The sequence below is a fragment of the Pan paniscus genome, chromosome 2 (assembly GCF_029289425.2).
Source record: "Pan paniscus chromosome 2, NHGRI_mPanPan1-v2.0_pri, whole genome shotgun sequence".
NCBI classification, from domain to species: domain Eukaryota; kingdom Metazoa; phylum Chordata; class Mammalia; order Primates; family Hominidae; genus Pan; species Pan paniscus.
Window position 1 is genome coordinate 169,076,093 of NC_085926.1, and position 26,527 is coordinate 169,102,619.

General features: G+C 37.3%; 1 protein-coding gene across 4 annotated transcripts in view; it reads right to left on the bottom strand.

Moving 5' to 3' along the window:
• Positions 1-26,527, bottom strand: part of TNIK (TRAF2 and NCK interacting kinase) — a 398,535-nt gene that overhangs the window by 133,478 nt on the left and 238,530 nt on the right. For all 4 annotated transcript variants that reach the window (XM_003831928.8, XM_003831929.8, XM_003831931.8 and 1 more), the window contains exons 4-5: positions 16,790-16,915; positions 197-307 (exon numbers count right to left, since the gene is read on the bottom strand). In XM_003831928.8, the coding sequence (XP_003831976.1) occupies positions 197-307; positions 16,790-16,915 (237 nt within the window). The remainder of the gene's footprint in view (positions 1-196; positions 308-16,789; positions 16,916-26,527) is intronic.

Genomic DNA, 26,527 nt, shown 5'->3' on the forward strand with positions numbered 1-26,527 from the left:
TCACTTCCATCAGAGCAGACCTTCACACCAAACTACCACTACCACCACCACCACCACTGATAGGATAAACTTTTAAAGGGTTTTTGATATGCTTATGAATTTCACTGGAAAGTCAGAAAAAAATTCAATCCCTCATAAGATATCATGTGTTGCTTGAAGACTTTGGGAGGTGGGCCAGTCCCCACTCGTAACCTACCCGTAAGATTTCCCTGCAGATGTATGCAATCCACTCCTCTTTCAACGTGTTACCTTTCGTGTTCTTGATCAGGTCGGTGACAGAGCCAGCACCACAAAACTCCATCACCAACTGGCAAAGGAAGCAAACAAGCCATTATTTTAATGATGCTTCACAGCTTCCATTAAGTTGGGGTAAGAAAGCACAAGCAATTGGCTGCTTTGGAATGCCATTCCTGCAAAGAAAAAGTAATCATAAAACAATATATAAAACACAAGCTTTTACCTTCATGTACTCCCAAAATGATATAAAGGAAACATTATTTTTAAATTTTTCAACCTGTAAGTTATATTTGAAAATTGAGGAAACTCTCCATATTCTAAGTATTTTTTTTTAATGGGAGTAGGTAGGTGACTCAGACAAAATTGAGAATATCTCTGTTTTAACTCAGCAGTCAAATTTTCACATAAAAGTAGGATTATTCCCCTATCAGAAAGAATTGTGGTTCTCTAGGTGTCCCAACTTAGGGTTACAAAAGTGCACACTGTTTATGTTACTGGTTTGTAAGTGGCACTGTAAGCTGTCAGTGTGGGAACTATCTGTTTTTAATTAACTTCAGCGAATGTTCCCCGGAGGTTGGACACATCAAATAAATTCAATAAACAATAAACTCTAATTTAGCACCTTTCATGCAAAAGCTCCAAGCACTCTATAAATATAAACTCATTACACTACTTAGCAACTTACAAAATAGGCAGAAAATAAACATCACCCTTACTCAATGGGGATGTAGAGACCATTTGAGAAAAAAGCCGTCTATGTGCTTTTACATGCATTTTCTAGGCTTAGAAAAACACATCCATTTCCAGACTTTTACCTTCAAAAATATCTTCAACAAAGATCACCTTATTAGGTACTTATATATTTTTTATAATTATATGAAAAGAATTCAGAATAACTAGCAATCAATTCCTGACTTGGTAGTAGAGACAGAACTAAAATGGAGCCACAATAAAACCACATTGATGGCTTTGGCTTTGTCCAAATCTACATTCCTGATATCAGCACTATGTTTCCAGGTCCTAAAAGATACTTCATCAGGCTCCAAAATCTTCAGGCAGAAATTATATTTTCTTTTTCTTTGTATACCTAATAGAAACTAAATAAAATCTCATGAAACTCATTTCATGAGTGAGTTTCCAAAGCCTGTTCTGACTTGTCTTCTTATGATTCCACAAAGGCTGGGGAAACCTTCCCAACTTCTCCAAGAAGCCAAGGAAGTTTCAAGACCTATAAGTGCTTATAGGGAAATTTGGGAAGTGCCACAAGTAGACTACATTCCAACCAGATAAAAGTTGGGAAATTACAATATGTAATAGCCCAGAAATTATCAAAGACCACAAAATCATGTCAAAAAGGATTCAATTTCAAGAGACTCCCAGTGGTGAAAGATGGGATAATCTGAGCATTGATAAGAATAATAGCTGTAATGTGTAGAAACACTTTAAATGTGCTTAATTAAATGCCTTAACAAGGTCATCCCCCACCACCCAAAGAATATGACTGGCACTGTTAGAAAAAAATAACAAACTAACTAAGAGCTGGCAAATAAAAGGAAAGACTGAAGAGTCTATACTGCCTTTTTAATACAAATCTTACCACTGGGTAGTTGAATAATAAAAGAGGGAAAGTTTCTGTTCATAAAAAAGTAGGTATTCCATCTAATAAATGAAGAAGACATAGTAGAAGAATGCCACCATTTTGTGGCTTCTCATAAGCTAGCAGACTCAGGCAGTGATCATCAATGACTGTTAACATTTTAAAAAGTAAATAGAAAAAATAAATAAATAAAAAAGTAAATAGAATTTGCCTTTTGGTATAAGAACGCATATTACCTAGGAAGTAGTACTGCCAAAAATAAAAACAGAAATCTGAACCTGATCAGGCCTCTAGCTCCAGCCACTGATTTACAGGAAATTCAGAGGACTGAGGAACATGTAACATCATGAGGATAATCAACAAAATCTAGACCAGGATACTAGTCAAGACAAAGAGTTTTTTCAACACATAAATTGCAAGGGAGAAAAAAAGAGACGCAAAGAAAACCTATAGATTTAAAAACACTTAAAAAGATACACCACCAAATTGCAATGGGTGCACCTTATTTAGATATTAATTTTTTTAAAAAAAGATATTACACATTTTGAGATAATTACAATTCTGAATACAGACTTAGATATTTGATGATACTCAAGAAATCTGGTTAATTTTTTTTGTTTGTTTGAGACAGAGTCTCACTCTGTCACCCAGGCTGGCGCGATCTCGGCTCACTGCAAGCTCCGCCTCTTGGGTTCACGCCATTCTCCTGCCTCAGCCTCTCGAGTAGCTGGGACTACAGGCACCCGGCATCACGCTCGGCTAATTTTTTTTGTATTTTTAGTAGACACGGGGTTTCACCATGTTAGCCGGGATGGTCTCGATCTCCTGACTTTGTGATCCGCCCACCTCGGCCTCCCAAAGTGCTGGGATTACAGGCGTTGAGCCACCACACCTGGCCAGTATTTTAAAAGTGTAATAATGGTACTGTAGTTTTGTAAAAAGAAGTTCTTATCTTTTAGAGAAAAATGCTGAAATACTTATGGATAAAATTATATGACAGTTTCTTCTACAAATAGTGCTGAGACAACTGGATATTCACATGCAAAAAATGATGTTAAACCTTTACCTCACACCCTATACAAAAAAATTAACTCAAAATGGATCAAAGACCTAAATATAAGAGCTAACACTATCAAACTTTCAGGAGAAACCATAGGGGTAACTCTCCTTGACCTTAGATTTAGCAATGGCTTCTTAGATATGACAACAAATGCACAAGCACCAAAATAAAAAAAAAAGAAAAAATTAATTTTATCAAAATTATAAGCATTTGTGAATGAAAGGACACTATCAAGACAGTGAAAAGACAGCCCACAGAATGGGAAAAGTATTTGCAAATCATATATCTGATAAAGGTCTACTATCCAGAATATATAAAGAACTCTTACAACTCAATAACAGAAAGACAAGCAACCCAATTTAAAAATGGGCAAAGGACTTGAATAGACATTCCTCCAAAGAAGATATACAAATGGCTAACAATGACATGTAGAGAGGCTTGATGTCATTAGTCATTAGGAAAATACAAACCAAAACCACAATGAGATATCACTTTACAGCTACTAGGATGGATGTTAATTTAAGAAGAAAAAAAGGCAGAAAATCACAAGTATTGGTGAGGATGTCGGGAAACTGGAACCTCTATACATTGCTAATGGTAATGTAAAATGGTATAGTTACTGCGGTGAACAGTTAATGGGTTCCTCAATAAGTTACACATAGAATGGACACATGACTCAGCAATTCCACTTCTAGAAGTATACTCAAAAGAATTGAAAACAGGTGTTCAAACAAAAACTTGTACATGAATGTTCAAAGTAGCACTATTCACAGACAAAAAGCAGAAAAAAAACAAAATGTCTATCAACAGAAGAACAGGTACACAAAATGTGGGATATCCATACAATAAAATATTATTCAGCCATGGAAAGGAATGAAATACTGATGCATGATATGTGGATGAATCATGTAAAACATTATGCTAAGTAAAAGAGAAGCCAGACTGAGGCAGGAGAATGGCTTGAACCCAGGAGGCGGAGCTTGCAGTGAGCCGAGATTGCACCACTGTGCTCCAGCCTGGGTGACAAAGCCAGACTCCATCTCAAAAAAAAAAAAAAAGAGAAGCCGGACAAAAAAAGGCCATATATTGTATGATTCCATTTACATGAAATATCCAAAATAGGCAATCCATAGAGACAGAAGCAGACTAGTGGATGCCAGGGACTGGGGGTAGGGGGTAACAGGAATGACTACTTAATGGGTACACAGTGTTCTTTCGGGGTGATGGAAATGTTCTGGCACTAGATACTCATGATGGTTGCATAACATTGTGACTATATTTAATGATAATGAGTTATACATTCTAAAGTAGTTAAAATTTAGGTAAATTTTATGTTTATGTTACCAAAATTTTAAAAAATGATATGTTTTGTTTCAAAATAACTAGAAGGGGCAACATAGATGGACATGTGGATGGGGTGGAATTGGCCACTGGGGTGTTCATTATACTGTTCTGCCTATTTTTGTGTATTTTTAGGATTCTCCACAATACAAAGTTAAAGAAAGTCCCATTATATAGCAAATCAGAGTTCAATGCCAGCAGGATGGACCAAAGAAACATCTTTTGGTAGCAGGAAATGAATATTTTCCCGAGTGAGCAAAACATGTTTGTGTCCCTTCTCTAAATCCCATTTTGAAAAGTACATTGACCAGGCCTCCTGTGAATACATCCATTGCTCCTGTATCAGCTGGGGAAAATGTCCCACCACTGAGCTTTATTAGGCCATGTAATTATAGCTCCCAAGGAAGGCAATGGAAGCCCAGTGACTTGAGTCTTTCAAAATTAGATTGGACAACATACTTTCAAATATTCAGTAGGAAACAATCCTACTCTAGCCAGGCACTACTGTCAGTGATTTCTATAATTTGCTTTCCCATTCAGCTCCAGCTGAAGGCTGCTAAATTCTTTTCCTCTCACTATGGAACAAAATGATTGTTAAATTATATAATGGGATTTAAAAAAAAAAAAAAAGAAAAAAAACAGCACTTGCTAGCAATTGGTTCCTACAGCCACACAGCAATGCTGATAATTACTGCCACCACACAGCAGGGATCCTCCCTCCCCATAAGTAACCTCATCACATTAATAAACAGAAACAGAGCTCAACATGCCAAGCTCAGCAGTGATAAGTCAATAACTTCACATCTCACTAGTAAGAAATAATGGGTCATTAAAATTCTCCCTGAAAGAAAGTTCTCAAAGAGTTTATACTGGGATAATAATACTTTCTAACACTTACTGAGAATTTACCATGTGCCAGGCACTGGGTGAAGCGATTTACAAATGCTTCGTTAATTCTTCTTCACCTAACTTCCTTTTTCTGTATTTGGAAATAGAGCTTACAGTCTGCACTTTATCCATAGTCTACACTCATTAAGTAACTTGAGCAGGGTGAAAGCACGTTGCTCTCTCAATTACTAGTTATGTGTCCTTGGGTATGTTCCCTAACCACCCTGGGCTTAGCAATGTCTCTCTCCCCACCACTACCACTATGATAAAATACAAAATAAAAGCATCAACCTTACAGGTTTGATGTGAACATTAATTGTGACTATGGATATAATGCTGCTAGCAGCCAAAAATCTCAAGATGTATTTATGATGTTTCTATTCTTTGGTCTATTTTGCATTTATAAAAATGCGAAAAGAAAGAGTTTCTGACATGGAAGATAGCATCAATACCTCCCCAATGTCCACTTCACTTGGATGGTGAAGAGACAGGGCTGAAAGATATTTGTAAAAGGCACTGGGCACATTTTTCTAAAACCTCTATTAATGAAAAAGCACCAGAGACACATGTTTTTGTTTTTGTTTTACATTTGTACCACACAGCAAGAAGACACAGTGGTGCATTCCAGGGCAATGGATCTTTTTATTTGGAAGGCAGGGGTGATAGGGGGTGGCGGAATTTTAAAGGAATCTTACATTTGAAATTTTCACTCAACACCGCCTAAATAAATAACTGGGTCAGAAACTTAAATAAACATGCATACCACTTGAGAAGAAAGAAGGAAGGTCAAGTTGAAGGTGGTTGGGGGCAGGATGAGGACTAGGCCTGAGCCTGGAGGAGGTGTCCAAAAAAAGCACAGTGTGGAGCAACCAACTTATTAGAGAAAAGAATTGCTTGGATTATTTAGACATGGGTAATTATTACTATCTAAATAACAAAGGTTAATTTTTAAAAGCCAAAGAGTTCTGACACTTCACAATTTGCATGGTTGATTGTCAGCAGTTTTTGTCAGTTGTCATGTTTCTCGTAGGATGTTTTCTCGTAGAGGTTGGTCGGGGGTTACTTAGTATGCCTTCCTGTGCTTATCCCCTCTCCAGGACAATATTTAAGTAAAGGGTCCTCAGCCTCAGCTGATTCCAGAAGACATTTCAGAATACTGAGTCAGCGCTTGAGGTTATCTCTTCACAAGAGACAGGGGGCCTTTAGCATGGAATCACCAGATGTGGTGGCTTCTAAACTTCCCTTTCCAGCCCTAATAACCTCTAAAAGAATTTTAAAAGATTTAGTCTCAAAGGCAGTCAAAGGTTTGGATGATTCCTGGGGTCCCTAAAGTATTCACTCCCTTGCTAGTTTATTGGTTTTAAGTTCCTGTAATGAGAAACGAACTCTTAGGATGTTATTTTACAATTGCAGATACTTACCCAGAATACCCTGACAGGAACTAATTCCTCCCAAATGTCACTAGTCAGTCACCCACAAGAATAAATGACTACTAACAGATCCCTTCTCTTTTATGGTAAAAGGAGGGGTTGGAGGCAGGGGGCAGGAAGAAGTGCAAGCGGGAAGATGAAGGTCTTCCTAAAGTGAGAAGGGTTTGCACCAAGCAGTTTAAAGGGCACCCTAAGAAAATAATAGGGGCTGGGCACAGTGGCTTATGTCTGTAATCCCAGCACTTTGGGAGGCCGAGGTGGGCAGATCACCTGAGGTCAGGAGTTCAAGACCAGCCTGACCAACATGGAGAAACCCCATCTCTACTAAAAATACAGAATTAGGCAGGCGTGGTGGTGCATGCCTGTAATCCCAGCTACTCGGGAGGCTGAGGCAGGAGAATTGCTTGAACCCAGGCTGCGAAGGTTGTGGTGAGCCGAGATCACGCCATCGCACTCCAGCCTGGGCAACAAGAGTGAAACTCCGTCTCAAAATAAATAAATATAAATAAAAATAAATAATAGGAAGAACAAACTTCCAAGAACACAATTCTGCAAAGATTTAACCCAGAAACATCAATGAGGCACAGAGTATTTTCATCATGTGTGGCTGAAAATAACCACAGATCTCATCTGCATGATTTATGATGGTGGAAACAAGTCCAAACTCAGTAACTTTGGTACAGAAGGCTGCTTTATGTGCAAAAGGTAGTTTAAGTCTCAAAATATAAAATGTGTGTATAGAAATACAAAATACAAAAATTGGTAGGTATACATTTGAATACATGTATCATTTCAATCAATTGAAGTAAAGCTTGGGAATTTCAAATCTTAAAAAGCAACTTTAATGGCCTTTTACATTCATTTTTAAACTAGCATGTTCTATCTATCTATCTATCTATCTATCTATCTATCTATCTATCTATCTATAAACTCCTGGCTTCTGAATTATATTTTTTGACTGGGAAAGAGAATGCTTGAACTATAAATTTTAAGACTTTCAAAGACAAAAAGATGAGTTCCAAGGATGGGAAGTGTCCTAGACTTTGTAATAAAGCTTCTGGATAGTGAACAACTCTATACCTCGAACATGGCAAAGACAGTTTGAATATACCGAGCCAACTAGTATTTTTAGCAACAACAAGTCTGCCCAAAGGACAGGCCCACTACAAATGCTCAAGTCGCCTATGTCTAAAGAGACAGACAACCCAGAGTCAGTACGATAGCATTTAAAGAAACGTTACGGACATTAGCTGCATCTTGTATTTGGTGTCTGGACTCAGATTCCACAGTATGAATGCAAAATTTTCTGCATATATATATATATATATGCTTTTTTTTTGGTAGGAGTAAGTCACTACATGTCAATTTTGTCCAAAGATCCAATCATAGAAGCTAACTTTAAGGTTGAAGAAATTTGCAACTCTGCATCTCGGAATGTTACACCCAAATAGAAGAATGTGGGGTGAGGAATGGTGAGCCAGTTTTCAGACAGGTTGAAAATAGGAAAAGAAAAGAAATTGCTAGCTTTAGAGCATTTAGGACTAATCATCTTGATTGCTGAAGATTTTGAGAAACACAACATAAATAGGAACATAGACTTTGGCTCAAAATTTATCTAAAAAAAGGAATCAAAAGGGTTGTATGGACCATTAGCAAAATAACTTTGGGTACATATCAAGTCTTCCTTTTGCTTAGATGAAAAGAAGTTTAAACAAAGTTCAAATGAAATTCTTTGGGACAAAAGAAGAGATCAATTGCACATTCTTATCAAAGAATCACCCATTAATTCATAAAATAGCTCTATTAAAGTTCAACACACACCAGTTGCAAGGTATTAAGTTACATGTAGCTTCAGATCTGTGTTTGTATCTACGTAACTTACCTTGTGTCTCTATAGGTCTTGCAATGTGGCAGCTCTGAAACTGGGAGACTGTTTACAATCATTCCTCTTACCATGTTAGGCATATCTATATTTGCCAAATTCAACCTTTTAAAAATTTCTGCTCACAAATAACAAGACTAAATAACTCCTCCAGACAAGTGACGTAGGCTCTGTATATGAAGGAAAGGAGCTGTTTACTTATAAAAGTAACAAACACTAATCAAAACAAGTTTTAAAAGCCTCATTTCTGATACACAGCATTAACAAAAGATAAATTTTAACTGTTCAAAGGATTCAGCTATGAGTGGTTAATTTTTTTTTTCCTACAACCCCCAGGTCACACAAGGGTGGTTAAATTTTTAATGGCATTATCTGCAGTACCTAACATTTAAATGTTAAAACAATCAAAATTGAAGTGGGCATTATTTTTACCAAGCCAAGACACTATAGCAATGTAAATCCAAAATACTGCAGAATTAGGTTTAGGAGTTGTGGCCAACATCAATGCAGAGTCTAAAAAGGACCTTTCATGGGCAGTTGAATGAGTTTGTTTCTTAGTTCATCCCAGTATCTTATTCTGAGACGATCTTACACAGGGGCTGGGCAAGTAATGTGAATACATGAAATTGAGTATGTATGGAAGACAACAGGGGATGTTGGGGCCTCTGGTGCAAATTTGATATGTGCCCTCTAAACAGCTGGTACACTGCTCTAAAATACTGCTACTATTTGAAATTTCAGGCCCAATATTCTAGATCATTTGATTTTTCAAAACTTTTCAAGAATCCAGACTTTTCTGTGAAACTGCTCAAATTTTCTAATGTTGGCATAATTAAACCACCACCACCTTATGTGAACCAAACTCAACATATTTATCATGGCAGCATTTAGCCTCTAGGCTGCCAGTTTGCCAACTAAGAACTAGTCTAATATTATCATTTTTATAAAGTAGAATCCAAATGCCAGACACATTGGTTCTCCCGAAGTTTGACTCTGGGTCTCCAGATTCCCAGGCTGTCAGAATCTTTGTCCTTAAAATGCACACGGTATAATTTCTTAACTCTTGGCTCTGCAAGTGTACCGTGTGAAAACTTTATGAATAGCTTATTGAGCCACTACAGGGCAAAAATCTGCTATCTTACTTGACCACCCTACATTTCAGAAGATGATTACAAATTTATTTCCTGTTACGAGATATTCTAGCCCTGTATTATGGTGGTATCAAAAAAGAAAGCAAAATATGTGAGTTCACATTGTAATTTTTGAGAAATTAGTTCATTTACTAAACAGTATTTCTCTCTCCCTCCCAGTGTCTGAATGGCATGCAGCAAAATGGAGAGCATCTCATCACTGATAGGCAGCAGAATGAGATGTTGTGTGTCAGAGCTTGCCTTGTTTCCGAGAGATCAGAATCTTTATTGAAAGGGCTCCCTTTTTTGATTTCCGGATCAGACCCTGAGCAGTTGATAAAGGAGAATTACTTGGCCATTATCTGAAGTAGTTGTATTTCCACAAAGAGCTAGTGCTAAACAAGAGTTTATCTCTACAACAAGACTGATAGGAATCGTACAGATTATAATTCAATCAGACACCTGATTGAATTGGCTAGTGGGATATATGCAAACCTGTCCTCCAGCCATAGCAAAATAAATATCTGGGGAATATTTCATGTAGTCTGAATACAGGGAATAAATGTTAGAAAGTGCTGCTTTTAGTTGCTTTAGGCCATGCCTCTATATAATTCATAATATTTTTATATAAACGTAATCCTAACAAAATGCCACTAGTCCGAAGAGTCAACTATCTATGACCTTTGCAATTATTTGATAAAACATTCCCAAAGCACCTAACGCACTTTTCAAAATGTATTTCTTAGAGTTTACAGCACTCTTATTAGTAGCTAACAGGTCTTACTTGCTCTTTGAATATTGGGTAAATAGAGGAGTTCAGATTAAAGGTGAAGTTAAACTAAATTTATTTAAACACAAATCTTCAATCCTATTTAGAACATCAGCTTCTGATATCAGAACTATTTTTCATGACCAAAGGAGAAGAGTGTAGGGTTTAAGGGCTTGATTCTGGAATCAGACAGCTTGGGGTTAGCTAGCATGCTGGCTTCATCACGGACTTGCTATAAGACCTTGGACAAACTTCTGGACTCTCTGAGCCTAGTTTCCTCCATCTGCAGAGTAGGGATAATACTTGATTTGCAGAATGGCTGCAAAAATCTAATAAGATAATATGACAAAGTAAACAAGCATAGTACTTGGCCCATGGTAAGCAGGTGATAAATATTTCCTACCATTGTTCTTACTAACACAGAATGCCCCAAATTTAGTGAGTCAGAGGCCTTGGAATAAGTATGTACTGTTATATTCTATGACTGTGTTCCCACCAATATTGTAATCTGATATTAATTTCCTAACTATTATGTTTCTGTCTTTCTTCTTCCTAGTTCTTTCTTGATGTGTCACCACATCAATCAACTAGGAAAAGAAATGACGCTCTTGCCCTTATGAGGCCTTCCATAGCTTTTATGGTATGGAACAAAGTTTTCTTTGGTAGCAAAGAAGCTACTAGACAATTGCTAGAAGGGATGGTCAGAGCAGCCCTCTGCATAGACGCGAGTCTGACGAGTGCTGGGCCCTTTGTCTTTCAAACCTGGCAGAATGTAGGAGCTGTAACTTCCACATTTTGTTACCTGCAGTTAATTGCATTTAATTGAAGTGGGGTAAGTCCAATGTGATGGCAGAATTCCTCCCCATGTGGTCCAGTTTGGAAGTGCTCACTACTTGCAGATCCCCCCTTCATCAAGTTCAGGAAGGGGATTCACTTACTAAAACAGTTTCCTAACTGGTCTCCTGTTTCTCTCCTTGGCCCATCTGGTCTATTCGCAAGCCAGCAACTGAAGTGACCCCTTCAGTGTGTGGGTCAGATCCCATCCCCCTCACTCCACGTTCAAAACCCTCCATGGCTCTCCCACCTAATGCAGAGTAAAAGCCCAGGTCTTCCCAATGGCCTGCAAAGCCCTGCATGATCTGGCTCCAGGTTGCAGACTGTTAACTTCTCAGAAAGACAGCAAGGGAGCTCTCTGGGTTCTTTTTATGAGGGCACTAATCCCATTTATAAGGGCTCCACCCTCATCACCTGATCACCTCCCAAAGGCCTCACCTCCTAATACCATCACATTGAAAGTTAGGATTTCAATATATGAATTTTGGGGGCACACAAATATTTAGTCCGTAACACATTGCAACCCTTACCTGCATTCCCAATTAGTACTCTACCAGGTACTTACTAGCTTCCAGCATCCTCTGTAATTGTCTTATTTATTATGTTTATTGTTTGTAGTCTACAGCAAAAATGTAAGCTGCATTAAAATAAGTACTTTCATAAATTTTGTTCACTGTTATATCCTGAGTGCTTGGAAGAGTGCCTTGTGCCTAGCCAGTATATATATGTATCTATACTAGCCATGTATATATATGATGATATGATAATATATACATATACATATGTATGTATATACAGACAAATAAATGAATATATGGAGATATATATGTTCATATATATATATATATATATATATATATATATATATATATATATGGAAGAATGAATGAATGACTGGGGAGCAAATAAATGAACACATACACATCAGGCTTTTGGTTCCCAGCAACAGCAGCCATCTCCATGAGAAGAGCAATTGGCCAGGGTGAGAACTAGTGGGAAGTGACTCATTTCCAGAGTACAATACCTCCCATTAACACCATGCAGATGCCAGCAGGTGTGCTGCTTTCTCCAAGTACCTATCTGAAAATGGACTGAAGATTTTGCTCAGTTTTTAACAAAAACTTCCAGGGGGCTTTCACAGAACTTCCGACCAAGCTAAAGTGTTATGTTTTAGGATGTCTGCAATCTGGTCCTGCATCATCCACTAATGAGTTTTGAGGCCCAGGGAAAGTCAATTAACTTCACTGGACCCAGCAAAGTCTATCATGACTAATTCTTCCAGCTTAAAACATCTCAGGATCTGGAAAAGGGCGAAAAAGAGTCAAGCCCTATTAACCACCCGTCTCCTTCCCTCAACCAATGATTCGTAAATAAACACCCCAATTACCCCAATTTTAATAATTCAACTTAACATGAAAACCAACTATTCTGTCTGGCCCATCTCACAAAATGAATGAAATTAATAGCTAGGTGTGGCTCATCTAGAAATAGCTGTTCTAGCTCAGGTGATATGCTGGGAGATGGTTATAAAGCTACATTAATGCTTTTTTTTTTTTTAATTGAGAACCATAGCTCTGACCAAAGAAAACACCTTTCTACAGACAACTATAAAATAGCTATCATTCCTTGGCTATTCTGAATAATGCTGCAATGCACACAGGAGCTCAGATGCCTCTTTGAGATACTGATTTTATTTCCTTTGGATATATACCCAGAGGTGGGGTTTCTGGATCATAAGGTAGTTTTATTTCCAATTTTTTCAGAAACCTCTGTAGTATTTTCCACACGGCTGTACCAACTTACATTTCCACCAACAGCATACAAGGGTCCCCTTCTCTCTACATCCTCACCAACAATATACAAATTCTTTTTCTTTTTTTTAATTTTAATTTTTTTGGTAGAGATGAGGTCTCACTATGTTACCCACGCTGGTCTCAGACTCTTGGGCTCAAGCAACCCTCCCAGCCTTGGTCTCCAAAAGTACTGGGATAATAGACATGAGCCACCATGCCCAGCCAATATACAATTTTTATTTGTTGATTATATCTTAATACAACTGGGAGAAAAAAAGTCAGGATACCCATTTTCCTTGAGGTGGCAGTGATTGAGAGGGAGAGCAAGGGGGACTTCCAGGGTGCTGATAATGAGCTGGAGGATAATAGCTATCATTCTCTACGTGTCATCTGCTGCAGCTTCTGGCAATTTAGGGTCACTGCTAAAATGCTAAATTGTTGACAATGTAGAAGTCCTTTGGAAACACAAAGATATCTTAACTCATGCCACCTCATCATATCCTGTTGAATCTGCAGGCCTCAGGAAACTGAGCTCTCAAAAGTACCTGTTGCAACCAGGTTTTGTTCTAACAATATAATTTTCATTCATAAACCAATGATTTTGTCAGCATATTACCCAGTGCCTTCCAAATGCTGCAGAGGGAAGCAAAAGACACAATCCTTGCCCTCAGAGAGCAGACAGTCTTTTATGAGGAGCAAGAACAGCCCAGTGGTAGCAACAACAAAAGAAGCAGCAGAAAGGGTTCAGATGCTGAACTTAAGAGAAATTTCAGGCCAGGTGCAGTGGCTTGCACCTGTAATCCCAGTACTTTGGGAGGCCAAGGCAGGAGAATCGCTTGAGACCGGGAGTTTGAGACCAGCCTAGGCAAGAAAGTGAGACAAAAAAAAATAAATAAATTAGCTGGGCATAGTGGCGTGCCCTTGCAGTCAGAGCTACTCAGAAGGCTGAGGCGGCAGGATCGCTTGAGCTATGGTATTTAAGGCTACCGTGAGCTATCACGGTGCCACCGCACTCCAGCCTAGAGGACAGAGCAAGACCCTGTCTCTAAAAGAAAATGTACTGAAGAGAAAGATTAGAGAAAAAAAAGCGGATGTAAAAAAGAAAAATGCTTTTAAAATGAAATTACTGAAATTACTACCTCAAATATTTTCAAAACAATTAGTATACATTATATCAGATATCCCCACCAAGTTACTACGTGTGTATTTTTTCCACAAAAATGAAAACATACTATATCTAATTATAACCTCTTCAAAAGGCTTTACAAAGTCCTGTTTTATTTTATTTTTTGTGTGTGTGTGAGACAGAGTCTCACTCTGTCACACAGGCTGGCGTGCAGTGACACTATCTCGGCTTACTGCAACCTCCGCCTCCCAAGTTCAAGCAATTCTCCTGCCTCAGCCTCTGGAGTAGCTGGAATTACAGGCAGCCACCACCACGCCCACCTAATTTTTTTGTATTTTTAGTGGAGATAGGGTTTCACCATGTTGGTCAGGCTGGTCTCAAACTCCTGACCTCAAGTGATCCACCCGCCTCAGCCTCCCAAAGTGCTGGGATTACAGGTGTGAGCCACCCTCGCACCCAGCCCCTACTACAATTGTTAATGCTTATCCATTTATAAATGCAGAGCTACATCATTTTAAATGTCTGCAATGTACCTTAAGTGACTCCCTATTGGTTAACTTCTACATACATCCTTATGTAGTTACCTAAATAAGTGACCTGATTTATGACATATTCCTGCCTGTGAAAATAGGGAGTCAAAAGTAAGGCGTTTGCTTTGGAAGGTGTGTGTGTGTGTGTGTGTGTGTGTGTGTATGCCAACTGCCCTTAAGTTGGACCAGTGTTCATTCCATGAGCAGTGGGTATGAGTGTCCATTCTGGACATTATAATTAAAAAAAAATCTTTGCCAGTCTACTAGGCAAGAAATGGTATCTATTTTTTTCTTGTGGATTTCTATTGTTAGTAAGAATAGCCTTTTAATACACCTTTATTGATAATTGATATTGCTTACTTTTTTGGTTGTAATCTTTTCCTTAACTCAATCTTGCTATTAGTAATTTCATGTTTTTCCTATTGATTTATAAAAATGCTTCATCTCTGAAGGCTGCTAAATTCTTTGCTCATTATATTATAAAATGAATATTTTTACTCAGTTATTTGCATTTTTACTTTATGTTTTTTGTTAAGAAGACATTTAAAACATGTATATAGTCAAGTCCATCAAAATTATATTTTACGGTGTATCCCTTTGTTGTCATATATCTCTCTTTAGGATTATCCAGTCATATTTATTTTCTCCCACTACTTTTATATGTTGAATCTTTGTATTTACATCTATTATACATTTAGAGGCCACAATTAAAACCTACTGTAACTTTTTTAGAATCATATAAACTATATAAAATGTGTTTACCCCCAAATAATTTTTCTTTTAAATTTGGAGATGAGCCTTATGAAAAAAAAAATCCCAATGGTTCTTTTCATTTCCAAAGATTGAGTACTCATATTAAATGACGTGAAAATCTTGTTAGTTTTATGAGCTAACATTTTTATATCTTTTTTGGTCACTGATTGCACTCACTGTCTATATTCTGTCTTCCCCACTGGATTGGAAATGTCTGATGCATTAAAATAGTTACTTCTGCCCAAGGCTGAGTACTTTGGGAATTCTCCATGAAATAGCCATTACTGGATCCACACAGCTCAGCACAGTATTTGGCGTATAGTAGGCTCTTGCTAATTCAGTAAATTTTGTGTGTTAGGCACATATAAAACCTCTGGAAAATGAGCAAGACAGTAAGAAGTTAAAAAGGTATTTTTAGAAGCATTAATATAACAACGACATGTGGGATGAACAGAAATTGAGAGAGAGGAAGCGGGGAAGGAGGGACGGAAAGACAGAAGGTAGAGGGAAGAAGAAAGAGTGAAAGAAAAGTAGATCCACACATAGGAGGCCATTGTAAAGTCCAGGCTTCCACTGAATGGGCCCATACTAGGGAGGTAATTATAAAATTGGCAAGGGAAGGCCAAACCAATACAGCATTATAATCGTGCTGAAGGACTAAGTGAGTAACAGTTCCAAGGACAGAAACCAGGAAGGCTCCACAGAGCAGCAACAGGGTTTGGTATCAAACACAGTAAACTCATTGGTGGGACAGCCAATTAGAGCTGCCTCTTAGACTGTCAGAGATAAAGGACTGTGGCACATAGCTAAGTAGACTAGGGGAAACATGAAAGGAAAACAACCTTTGCAGAGTCCCTACTTGGTACCAGACACTGTATTAGGTATTTTACTTACAGAGTTAAAGTTTATGTTTCAGTCACCCACACATCAGCGATAGACAGAGAATCGCATAGAGCTTGGTTAGATCCTAGATCCATCCCTGCTAGCTATGTAGACTTTGGAACAGTTTATTCATTTTTTCTGTAAACCTTAGTTGCATCATTCCAGAAATTAGGGAAAGAATAATACCTAACTCAAAGAAGCAAAATAAATGATACAATTCATAAAATGTAAATACCATGGTGCTTAAAATAAAACACAATAAAACGTTGTCAATTAGTGAAAAAAAAAAACAGAGAACTTAACAATTGGCTTTGGGGATGGTCCATATTAAGGGATAGAAGGAACATTTAGAGATCCTGAAAAGATAGATATTCAAGGAAATGGGAGAAAACCCTGAAAACAATATGTTACGGACATCATGGGGGCTAACGGTTAAAGGAGGAGTTAATCAAATTTTGTCATGAGGATAGAAAAATGAACCATTTGGCCGTGTTTGTTTTTTATGTAAATAAAGCAAATTTGGACGGCAGTACATACCCAAAGTTGGTCATCCATGCCTGGTGGGTTCTTTTTGATAAAAGCACCATAGTATGTAGCAATATTCCGGTGATGAGAATATTTCTTCAACATGTTAATTTCTTGTTTGATTTCTTCCTCTTCATCCTGTATGAGAACAATATAAAAATTCTGTCATGAAAATCTATGGTTGTTAGTAGGATTCTGTTCTTCAACACCATCTAAATTTTTTCTTGTTTTTTCTTCCTTGTTGACAAATGAGCATAATTATTACATATGAGGGCAAAGAACAATTCTAAAACATAACACATTGGCTGTCCAAGAGACTCTTCTTTTTGTACAGCAAACTGGCATAGCACAATCTCTTGGAAAACAAAACAAAAACATCCAAAACAATCCCTCATCTCTTCACCTAGAAGAGATCAAGGTAGAAAGACTATTGAGAGAAAATTCACTGTAGGCCTCTGGGAACTACATCCATCAAGTAGCTATTACTGATTCTATCTGGTATAAGAAAGATTGATGAAAATGAAAGATATTAAAACCGTGGGCTCTCAGATTTAAATTTTGTTAGGTTCATTTTCTTTGAAGGCTCCTTTCATTGAAGTACCTGACTGAAGATGATGAAAGTCAAATGGGAAAAGGAGCAAAGGTAAGTTCTCTAGATCTAAGGAAGTTCACAAAGCAGGAGTACCCACACCTCATCTTCAGGAAGCTCACCTTAGAAAGAAAGGGGGAAATGTGGTGGTGCTGAGGATGTAAAAAGATACAACTCTCTTACAGAGTTAGTTTCTTAATATTCAGGTTTCATTCACTATGAATTTTGATTTGGAGTCCACCAACCTGGACCCTTTTCAGAGGTCCTGGCAGTGCTGGTGGAGACGGTGTGACCTCCCATAATTTTATTTTCTTGATGTGTATACACATTGGTTGGACTGCAGAAGAGTGTTTTATTGTTGAGGTTAGGGGAGAAAGTTTCTACCTCAGGATAATTTTTTAGGTGCAGCAGTAAGCTATGACTGTCCCTGAGTGCAAGATGTGACATTACCATGACCTGAAAAACTACCCATGGTGTCCCCTGTCTGTACCCTCCTCCACTCCGGCTGCACTGCCTCCTTCCAGTGTCTCTGCATTACTGGGACTTCCTGCAGTCTCTCGTGTGCTGTCTTCTTTCCCCCACCTCTTCTTCACATAAGCTCTACTCACCATTCCTGATTGAGTTTAATCGACATTCACCAGGGATCTCTTCCTTAATTCTCTCGGGCAATGTCAAGTCCCCCCACTGCATCTGGTCATAGCCCCTACACTCCTTCACATACCTGCTGTATTTGTTGACAATGGTATGGAGGTATGTCCCATTATGCGACTCTCTTCTCCATATATTGTAAGCTCTCCTCTCCAGATCTTCAGATCTCAGTTCTACAGTTCCTTCCCCAGCAAAGCTCCCTGATCTGCCCAGTTTGGTTCTAGCCCCATGAATCATCATGTATCTTTTCCTTTGTAGCACCTATCAGAATTGCCACCCACATTTATCATTTGATTAAGGTCTCTTCTCCTTATCAGTCTGTAAGAACCGTAAACTCAGGAATCCTGCCTGTTTTGTTCTCTACAACATCCCTAGCACCAAGCAGTGCCTGTGAATAAATGCAACTAAAAGAACAAATAACTACAAAGAGCCCAATGCCCAGAGCAGCATTAGTGATGTTAGAAGGAACAGGTAAGAATAGAGTGAGGAGAATAGTGAAGTGCTGACATTTGCTGACCATGCTTATTTACTAAAATAAGCTTTAGGAAAAAACAAAGGGGATTTGCAAACCTAGGAGAAGTAAAGCATGTTACATATCACATGGCTTAACTAAGCTGAAGACTAGGTAATCTCAAAATAGAATATATGCTTGGGATGCTGAGCTAAGGAGAAGCATGTGGCCGAAACAGTGGGGAAGGGAGTCAAGGGGCGAGACAGGGGAAGGCACACTGCTGACCACCTATTCTTCTTAGCAGCCATCAGAAACTCCCCACGCCTTCACTGCAGGTCGTGAAGAGAATGACCTTCGCCAGCCTTCAACTTGTTGAAGGGTCCCTACAGCGCACCTCCAGTGTCTTACTATGGTGCACATTGGCTATTTTTAAACTTGCTGTATGGGGCCAAATAATTGTGGATGAATATAGGATGTGAGCGGATGTACTTTGGGGAAGCCTAAATAGAAAGGGAGAAAAACGACCTGAGGGTTTCTGTGGGCAGCACAGCATCGACAGCTGCTTCCATTAAAAAGGCAACTACGTGAGGTAATAAAAGACACGGATCACTTTCCAACTGCAGCCTGTCAATCTTAGCATCAGTCATTCAAATCAGGCTGCTTCTACAAGTATTTACCGCTTGCCTCCTGGATTCTTAGCAGGATAGTGGGTGATGTGGGAACGACAGGGAAGGGGGGGACTGCCTATAAAAAGCTCACCATGTCATTAAGAAAATAAGAGCTTATAAAACAGTTAAATAACAACAGAAGGCACTATGTAATTAAATCCAAAATAAATAGTACTGGAGGTCAGAATAAAGTCAGTACATTCTCCATCATTTTGCAAAGGTAAGCTGAGGCAATATGACAATAAGGACAGCATATGCATTGAGTCTGGGATCAGAAAGAAGACGGTGGGCAGATGGGGTGCATGTTGAGTTTGGGTACCATTCCTTTCTGGCTGCAGGATCCCAAGAAAGTTGCCTATCTTTTTGGACCCTAAGTTTTCTCATTTATAATGAAATAAAGATATTATAAGTCCCAGCATTTTGTGGTATTTAGATAATGGATGTACGTTATAAAGTGTACTACAAAGTAAACGTTATTACTAATCTACATAACCAAAAAATAAATAAATAAAAGGGTAGGAAGGCCAAAATGTAAATCACTTGAATTTTAGGTTTAAATTGCACTGTTTCCAAACACAATTATGGAACCACTGTAAGACACGGTTAGGTAGTTCTAAAATATAAATCCTTGATCTTACGCAACTTTTTAAGTCAGCATGCAATTTAGCAGGCCTTTGGGGCTACTGTTTATCCAGATTTTTAGTCCAGGGCACAGATGGCAGTAAGTTATTCAGGAAATAGGAAGGAAGACCCTTACTAGATGAGACAAGAACTCATTTAACCATGTCACAAAGAGTTCAGCCTCTCACAATATGGCCCATCAAGGCAGATGAGTTACAATGCTTTCCAAAAATGCAAAGAGAGCAAGGGAGGCTAGAATTAAACTAAAAAGTTATAAGTTAAAAAGTTATAGCCCCATGAATCATCATGTATCTTTTCCTTTGTAGCACCTATCAGAATTGCCACCCACAGTGGCAGAATTGCCACTGAATGTGGCAAAAAGTAGGAGACAATTTATCATAAAGGATCACAGGCTACGAGAATTTGAATAGCTTCTATTTGTAAATTATTTTGTAAATGTACTATTTCCAAATCTTAAGTATTAAGCACAAGGATCAAGCCCTCTGATAAACTAATGACCACTTTGCAATAATGAAAAATAAAGTAGTGGTACCAAATTATCACACATTTAAAAGAGTAACTTCAATAAGCCAAGTCCGGTACTCTAGGAAGAAGCATTACTTAAATCAGACGACTTCCAAATCCAGTCATATTCATTATGTTAACCTCAGCCATGGCATTTAAACTCTCCAGATGTCAGTCATTTTCAGCTATAAATAGGAATAAGAATACCTATATAAGCTACTTCTCAGGGCTTAGAAATGATTAAGTGCTTATTTAAATGTAGCTTTAGTATTAATATAAAGAAGATAATATTATTTCTCAAGATCACAGGATCTACTTATTGCTTAGTGTTTGTGGTAGACTGAAAAAGAAAATGGCCATGATATGTGTCCTACCTGCATCAAGAGGTGGAGTCCATTTCTCTTCTCCTTGAACCTGGGCTTAGCCACATGACTTGCCTTGGTCAAGGGGACATTAGCAAATCGGATGAAGAAGCAGAGGCCCGAAAAGCACTTGTGCCTTGAGACTGGCCCTCTCCTACTGCTTGCCAGAGAACCAACCCTTCAACCCCTATGTGAGAAACCGGGATTGACCTTCTAGAAGATGAGAAATCATGGGAAGATAGGCAGTTTTCAAATGCAAGGAAATAGATAATTCCAGTTAATGCTTTTAAGCCACTGACCACCTCTGATGGCAACATGATTGTCATCATGTGGTCATAAAACATAGCCAAAGCCAAAACCTCATGTAATGTTTACTGTGTACCAGGAGGTATGTATGAACTATCTTATTGAGCACTCAGAACAGCTATGAAGCTGGATCCTATTTTACAAATGAGTAAAATGAGTCTCAGAGAAGTTAAGTAACTTTCCCAAGTTCACTCATACTTTAAACGTTAAACCTCAGATTCAAGACCAGATTTCTCTGACTCCAAAGCCAATATTCTTAATTCTTTACAGAAAACTACTAGTCAGATGAAGGGCAATTATCCATGGTGTCCAAAACCAAAGTCGTTAATCGGAAGCGTTTAAGAGCATCTTAAGCCAGGGCAGAAGAGAACCCTGACTTTGGTCTTCCAATTAAGGGAGCTTGTTAGCATACAATAATATTTGCTTATGATTGATTTCAAGGAATAAAGAAGGGATTTTAAGTTGCATATTTATTACACAGGGGAACACACTTTAAGTGCCTATGATATGCTAGCATTTAAAAATGGAATAAAACATTTAATATTAGTTATATGCTCTGTAATAAAGTCTACCCAACATTTAACTCTCAATCTGTGGCAGAGGAATGAAACTATGCAATTCCTACAGCAAGTCTAAAAGACTAGTCAGGATGAAGTCTAGAGAGAAGTATAAGGTGTATAGATTCATAAATGCCACTATCCCATAGATGTGTGGACACTGGCTAGAACCATCTCTGCTCCCGCTCATCTGCACCGCTTTCGCAGCAGCTGTTGCCATTAAGCAGGTGTTTGTGTTATCTGTCATTCTCACCTTCAGCATTGACTGAATGTGGCAAAAAGTAGGAGACACTTTATCATTAAAGGATCACAGGCTACGAGAATTTGAAGGGATGGTCACTATGATATAGAATGTGGTTTTAAAAAAGCTTCTGAAATAATTTGTAATAGTGAAATCCCTCCCTGCAATAGAAGTTTTTTTTCAGGATGCAAATGTATAGCTGACAAAAACTAAATTTTTAAAATCAGTAAACATTTATTTGTTTAAAGCAATATCTACTTATACAATTAGTCAATGACAAGAAGTTGTTCTAGTGAATACAAAATTAGAAAGAATTTAAAGTTACACATCAGCTCTAATATCTTATTAATTTTCATTTTTCTTTCAGTTCTATAGGATGGAGAAAAATCTGCATTTCCTAAGATAAATAGTTGAAATAGTTAAGAGCATGCCTTGAAATTTTAGTAGGATCTTCACAATCAATGCCATTCTGCACATGAATAGGGTAACCTAGTAGCACAAATTAACAGGCTGGCGTTTTCCAGTGTGTTCAAAGTTGGTGTATAACATACAGTTTGAGGTCTGCTTTTTAAATCACAGTTTATTATATGTTAAAATATATTTAAAATTAAATGAGAATTAAACATGTAAATCACCTAAAATTATCTCAGGGTCAAGTTATGCAGCTTTGGGTCTGTTTCCTTAAATCTATTACATCTAACAGACTGTAATAAATTAGATTGTAATAAATAATTACAATAGACTGTAATAAATAATTAGATGTAATAAATCTATTACATCAAATAGTTTTAAGGAAACAGACCCAGAGTCATCCAACGAGTTGTCTAGGTCCCTACCTCTTCATTTTAGCATTGATAGGACTTTGCCAGGACATTCTGCAGGCAGCACCTGGATTTGCTGTATATGTTAACTCTAAGTTAAATTAATTCATTCAAGGATGATTTACTCAACCCAGCAAACCCATTACTAGGTATATATCCAAAAGCAAACAAATCATTCTGCCAAAAAAATACTTGCACTCACATGTTCACCTCAGCACTATTCACAATAGCAAAGACATGGAATCAACCTTGGTACCCATCAATGGTGGACTGGGTAAAGAAAATACGGTATGCATACACCATGCAATACTATGCAGCCATAAAAATGAATGGAATCATGTCCTTTTCAGTAACATGGTTGAGCTAGAGGCTATTATCCTAAAGAAATTAATGCAAAAACAGGAAACAAAATCCTGCATGTTCTCACTTATGAATGGGTGCTAAGCATTGGGTACAGATGGACATAAAGATGAGAACAATAGACACTGGGACTACTAGACTGGGGAGAGAGGTGGACAAGAGTTAAAACTGACTGTTAGGTACTATGGTCAGTACCTGGGTGACAGAATCATTTGTCACAAACCTCAACATCACACAACATACCCAAGCATCAAACCTGCACATGTACCTCCTGAGTCTAAAATAACAGTTGCAAAAAAAAGTAAAGAAGAAAAAAGAATTATTTACTAAGTGCCTACTATATTCCAGTCATAATGCTAAATGCCAATAATATAATCATACTACAATAGGCATAACAGATTCAAGTTCTGCTACAATGAAGCTTACTACAGTTTAGTGGAAGACACAGATATGAATCAAAGAATGAGATATATACCAAATTACTACCATGAGAAGTATGTGGTAGCTGATCTAATTAACCTCAGGAAACCTAAGTTTAAGCTGAGTTTTTAAGGCTAGGTGAAAGTTACCCAATTGGGAAGAAAAAAAGAGAAAATGTGATGTAGTGTGATTGGGATGGAAACATTTTCCTGGCAGAGAAAGTGTTTGCCAAGGTCGTGTGGCTGGAGAGGATGTAGCATGTGGTCTACTTTGGAGGCTTTTGGTGCCATAAAGAGAAAAATAAAAATTGTCTGCAAAAGACCTGGTAATAATAACAACAATATGCACAGAATACCGTGTTCTACATATTGTTCTGAAACCCTTTATAAATAATGATTAATATATTTACATCTCACACTAACTTTGTGAGAGAAGTGGCATTATCCACATTTATAGATGTAGCATAGAGAAGGTTAAGCAATATGTCCAGGGTCAGAGAGCCATGAAGTGTCAGAACTAGGATATTCCACAAGACTGACACTGTGCAGGGCTCTTCTTTGCCAGTAGGCTAACCTGCTTTCTCTTACAATGAAGTGGAGTCCCCTAAAGGGGTAGATAACAAAAGGCTGATGTACGTCTTTCTCATATCCAAGCCTGCACTGAGGCATGACTCCCAAGAAAACCATGAATTAACAAAAAGACCCAAACTCAAGTAACCCAGAAGTAAACAAGTTTTAAACCTAGCAATAATGTCACTCATGTGGCTAAAGTCTACCATAAATGGCGTGGCTTATATCTTCAAGGATCCTAGATTTACAATTCAGGTAACAGCCCACAGGAATTGGAATGAGTTTTTTTTTTTTTTCTGATAGTATGAACAGTGTACTTTATAATGTTCCCCCCTTTTGGCTTTGGTTATTGGGAAAAATAACTAGCAAGTTCTCTGTGGCCTGTAATTTCAATTTGCTTTTCCTTCAACTGGCTTTCTAATCTTAATATTGTTCTTATATTTATTTTTACATAAATATGCATTATACTCTACATATATTTTTACATTGTATATACTATATATGCATTATATATTATATATGTGTATTATATGCATATCATTTATATATTATATATTAAATACATATTTTTATATATTATAAATATATAGTTGATATATATTAAATATCTTTAATATAAATATATAAATATATTTTATTTTATATATTTTATATATATTATATATTTACATATTTATATTAAATATATATTTTATATATTATATATATTATATATTATATATATTTTATATATTATATATATTTTATATAAATAAATAAATATTTATATTTATATTTTATATTAAATTATATATTAATATATAAGATATGACTATATTAGTGTATTAAATATTATATTAAATTATATTTAATATAATATATTAAATATATATACATTTTATATAAATATATAATTATAAATATATAATATATTCATATAATCATTCAATAATCATTTACTCAACCCAGCAAACCCATTACTAAATTATATATATTATTATAATTATATATATAATTTAGTAATAATTATAATATATAATATATAATGATATATATCATTTTATATAATGATGTGTATATATATATATAATGATATACATATAATACACATATATAACACATAATGCAGCACCTACTAGGTGCCAGTGCCAGGTTCAACCTTAGCAAGCTCTGCATGGGGTGCAAAGATGGATAATGCACAGTTCCTGTCCCTGGCCTTGAAAGTTTATTAAAGTCAGTAGGCTTCAAATGAGAAAGAACTTTTAATGAAGGAAAAATAAAAGTGGGTGAAGGATATGAACAGACGCTTCTCAAAAGAAGACATTTATGCAACCAACAGACATGAATAAATGCTCATCATCACTGGTCATTAGAGAAATGCAAATCAAAACCACAAGGAGATACCATCTCATGCCAGTTAGCATGACGATCATTAAAAAGTCAGGAAACAATAGATGCTGGAGAGGATGTGGAGAAACAAGAAAGCTTTTACACTGTTGGTGGGAGTGTAAATTAGTTTGACCATTGTGGAAGACAGTGTGGCGATTCCTCAAAGATCTAGAACTAGAAATACCATTTGACCCAGCAATCCCATTACTGGGTATATACCCAAAGGATTATAAATCATTCTACTGTAAAGACACATGCACATGTATGTTTATTGTGGCACTGTTCACAATAGCAAAGACTTGGAGCCAACCCAAATGCCCATCAATGATAGACTGGATAAAGAAAATGTGGCACATATACACCATGGAATGCTACATAGCCATAAAAAAGGATGAGTTCATGTCCTTTGCAGGGACATGGGTGAAGCTGGAAACCATCATTCTCAGCAAACTAACACAAGAACAGAAAACCAAACACTGCATGATCTCACTCATAAGTGGGAGTTGAACAATGAGAACGCAAGGACACAGGGAGGAGAATATCACACAATGGGGCCTGTCGTGGGGTGAGGGGCAAGGGGAGGGAGAGCATTAGGAGAAACACCTAATGTAGATGACAGGTTGATGGGTGCAGCAAACCACCATTGCACTTGTATACCTATGTAACAAACCTGCATGTTCTGCACATGTACCCCAGAACTTAAAGTATAATGAAAAATAAATAAATAAAAATAAAAGCTGAACTTCCCAAGTCATTAAATAGAAATTCAAAATACTGATGAGGAAGTCAAATCAAAGAAGAGCAACAGAGCTCAACAAGAGAGGATCTAGTGAAGTCAAAAGAGGGGAATGAATATGAGGTGGGAAGTGTTGGCAGCATAAAGGAAAGGACAGACCTGAAGAAGGAGACCTTGTGTTCCACTACTGAGGAACTTGATTGGAAATCATGCTTTGAACAGCTCCGTCAGTGATTCCAAGCACCCCAGTTTCTGTATGCCAATTTTGTCATCTACAGGCATCTCCACCCCACTAGGGGGCTAAGGGAATTAATTATAATTTTGATCAAGTGCTTTGAGGTACACAAATAAAAGGACCAGTGAATATAAACTATTATGATGTAAAAAATATTTTTAAAAACTATTGCTCACCTTTATTAGTTTGGAGGTATAGACAGTAGCCCCCAGGCCTATTTTTTGCACTTAAGCAATGTATCTAACATGTGAGCATACACATACAACAAGCCCA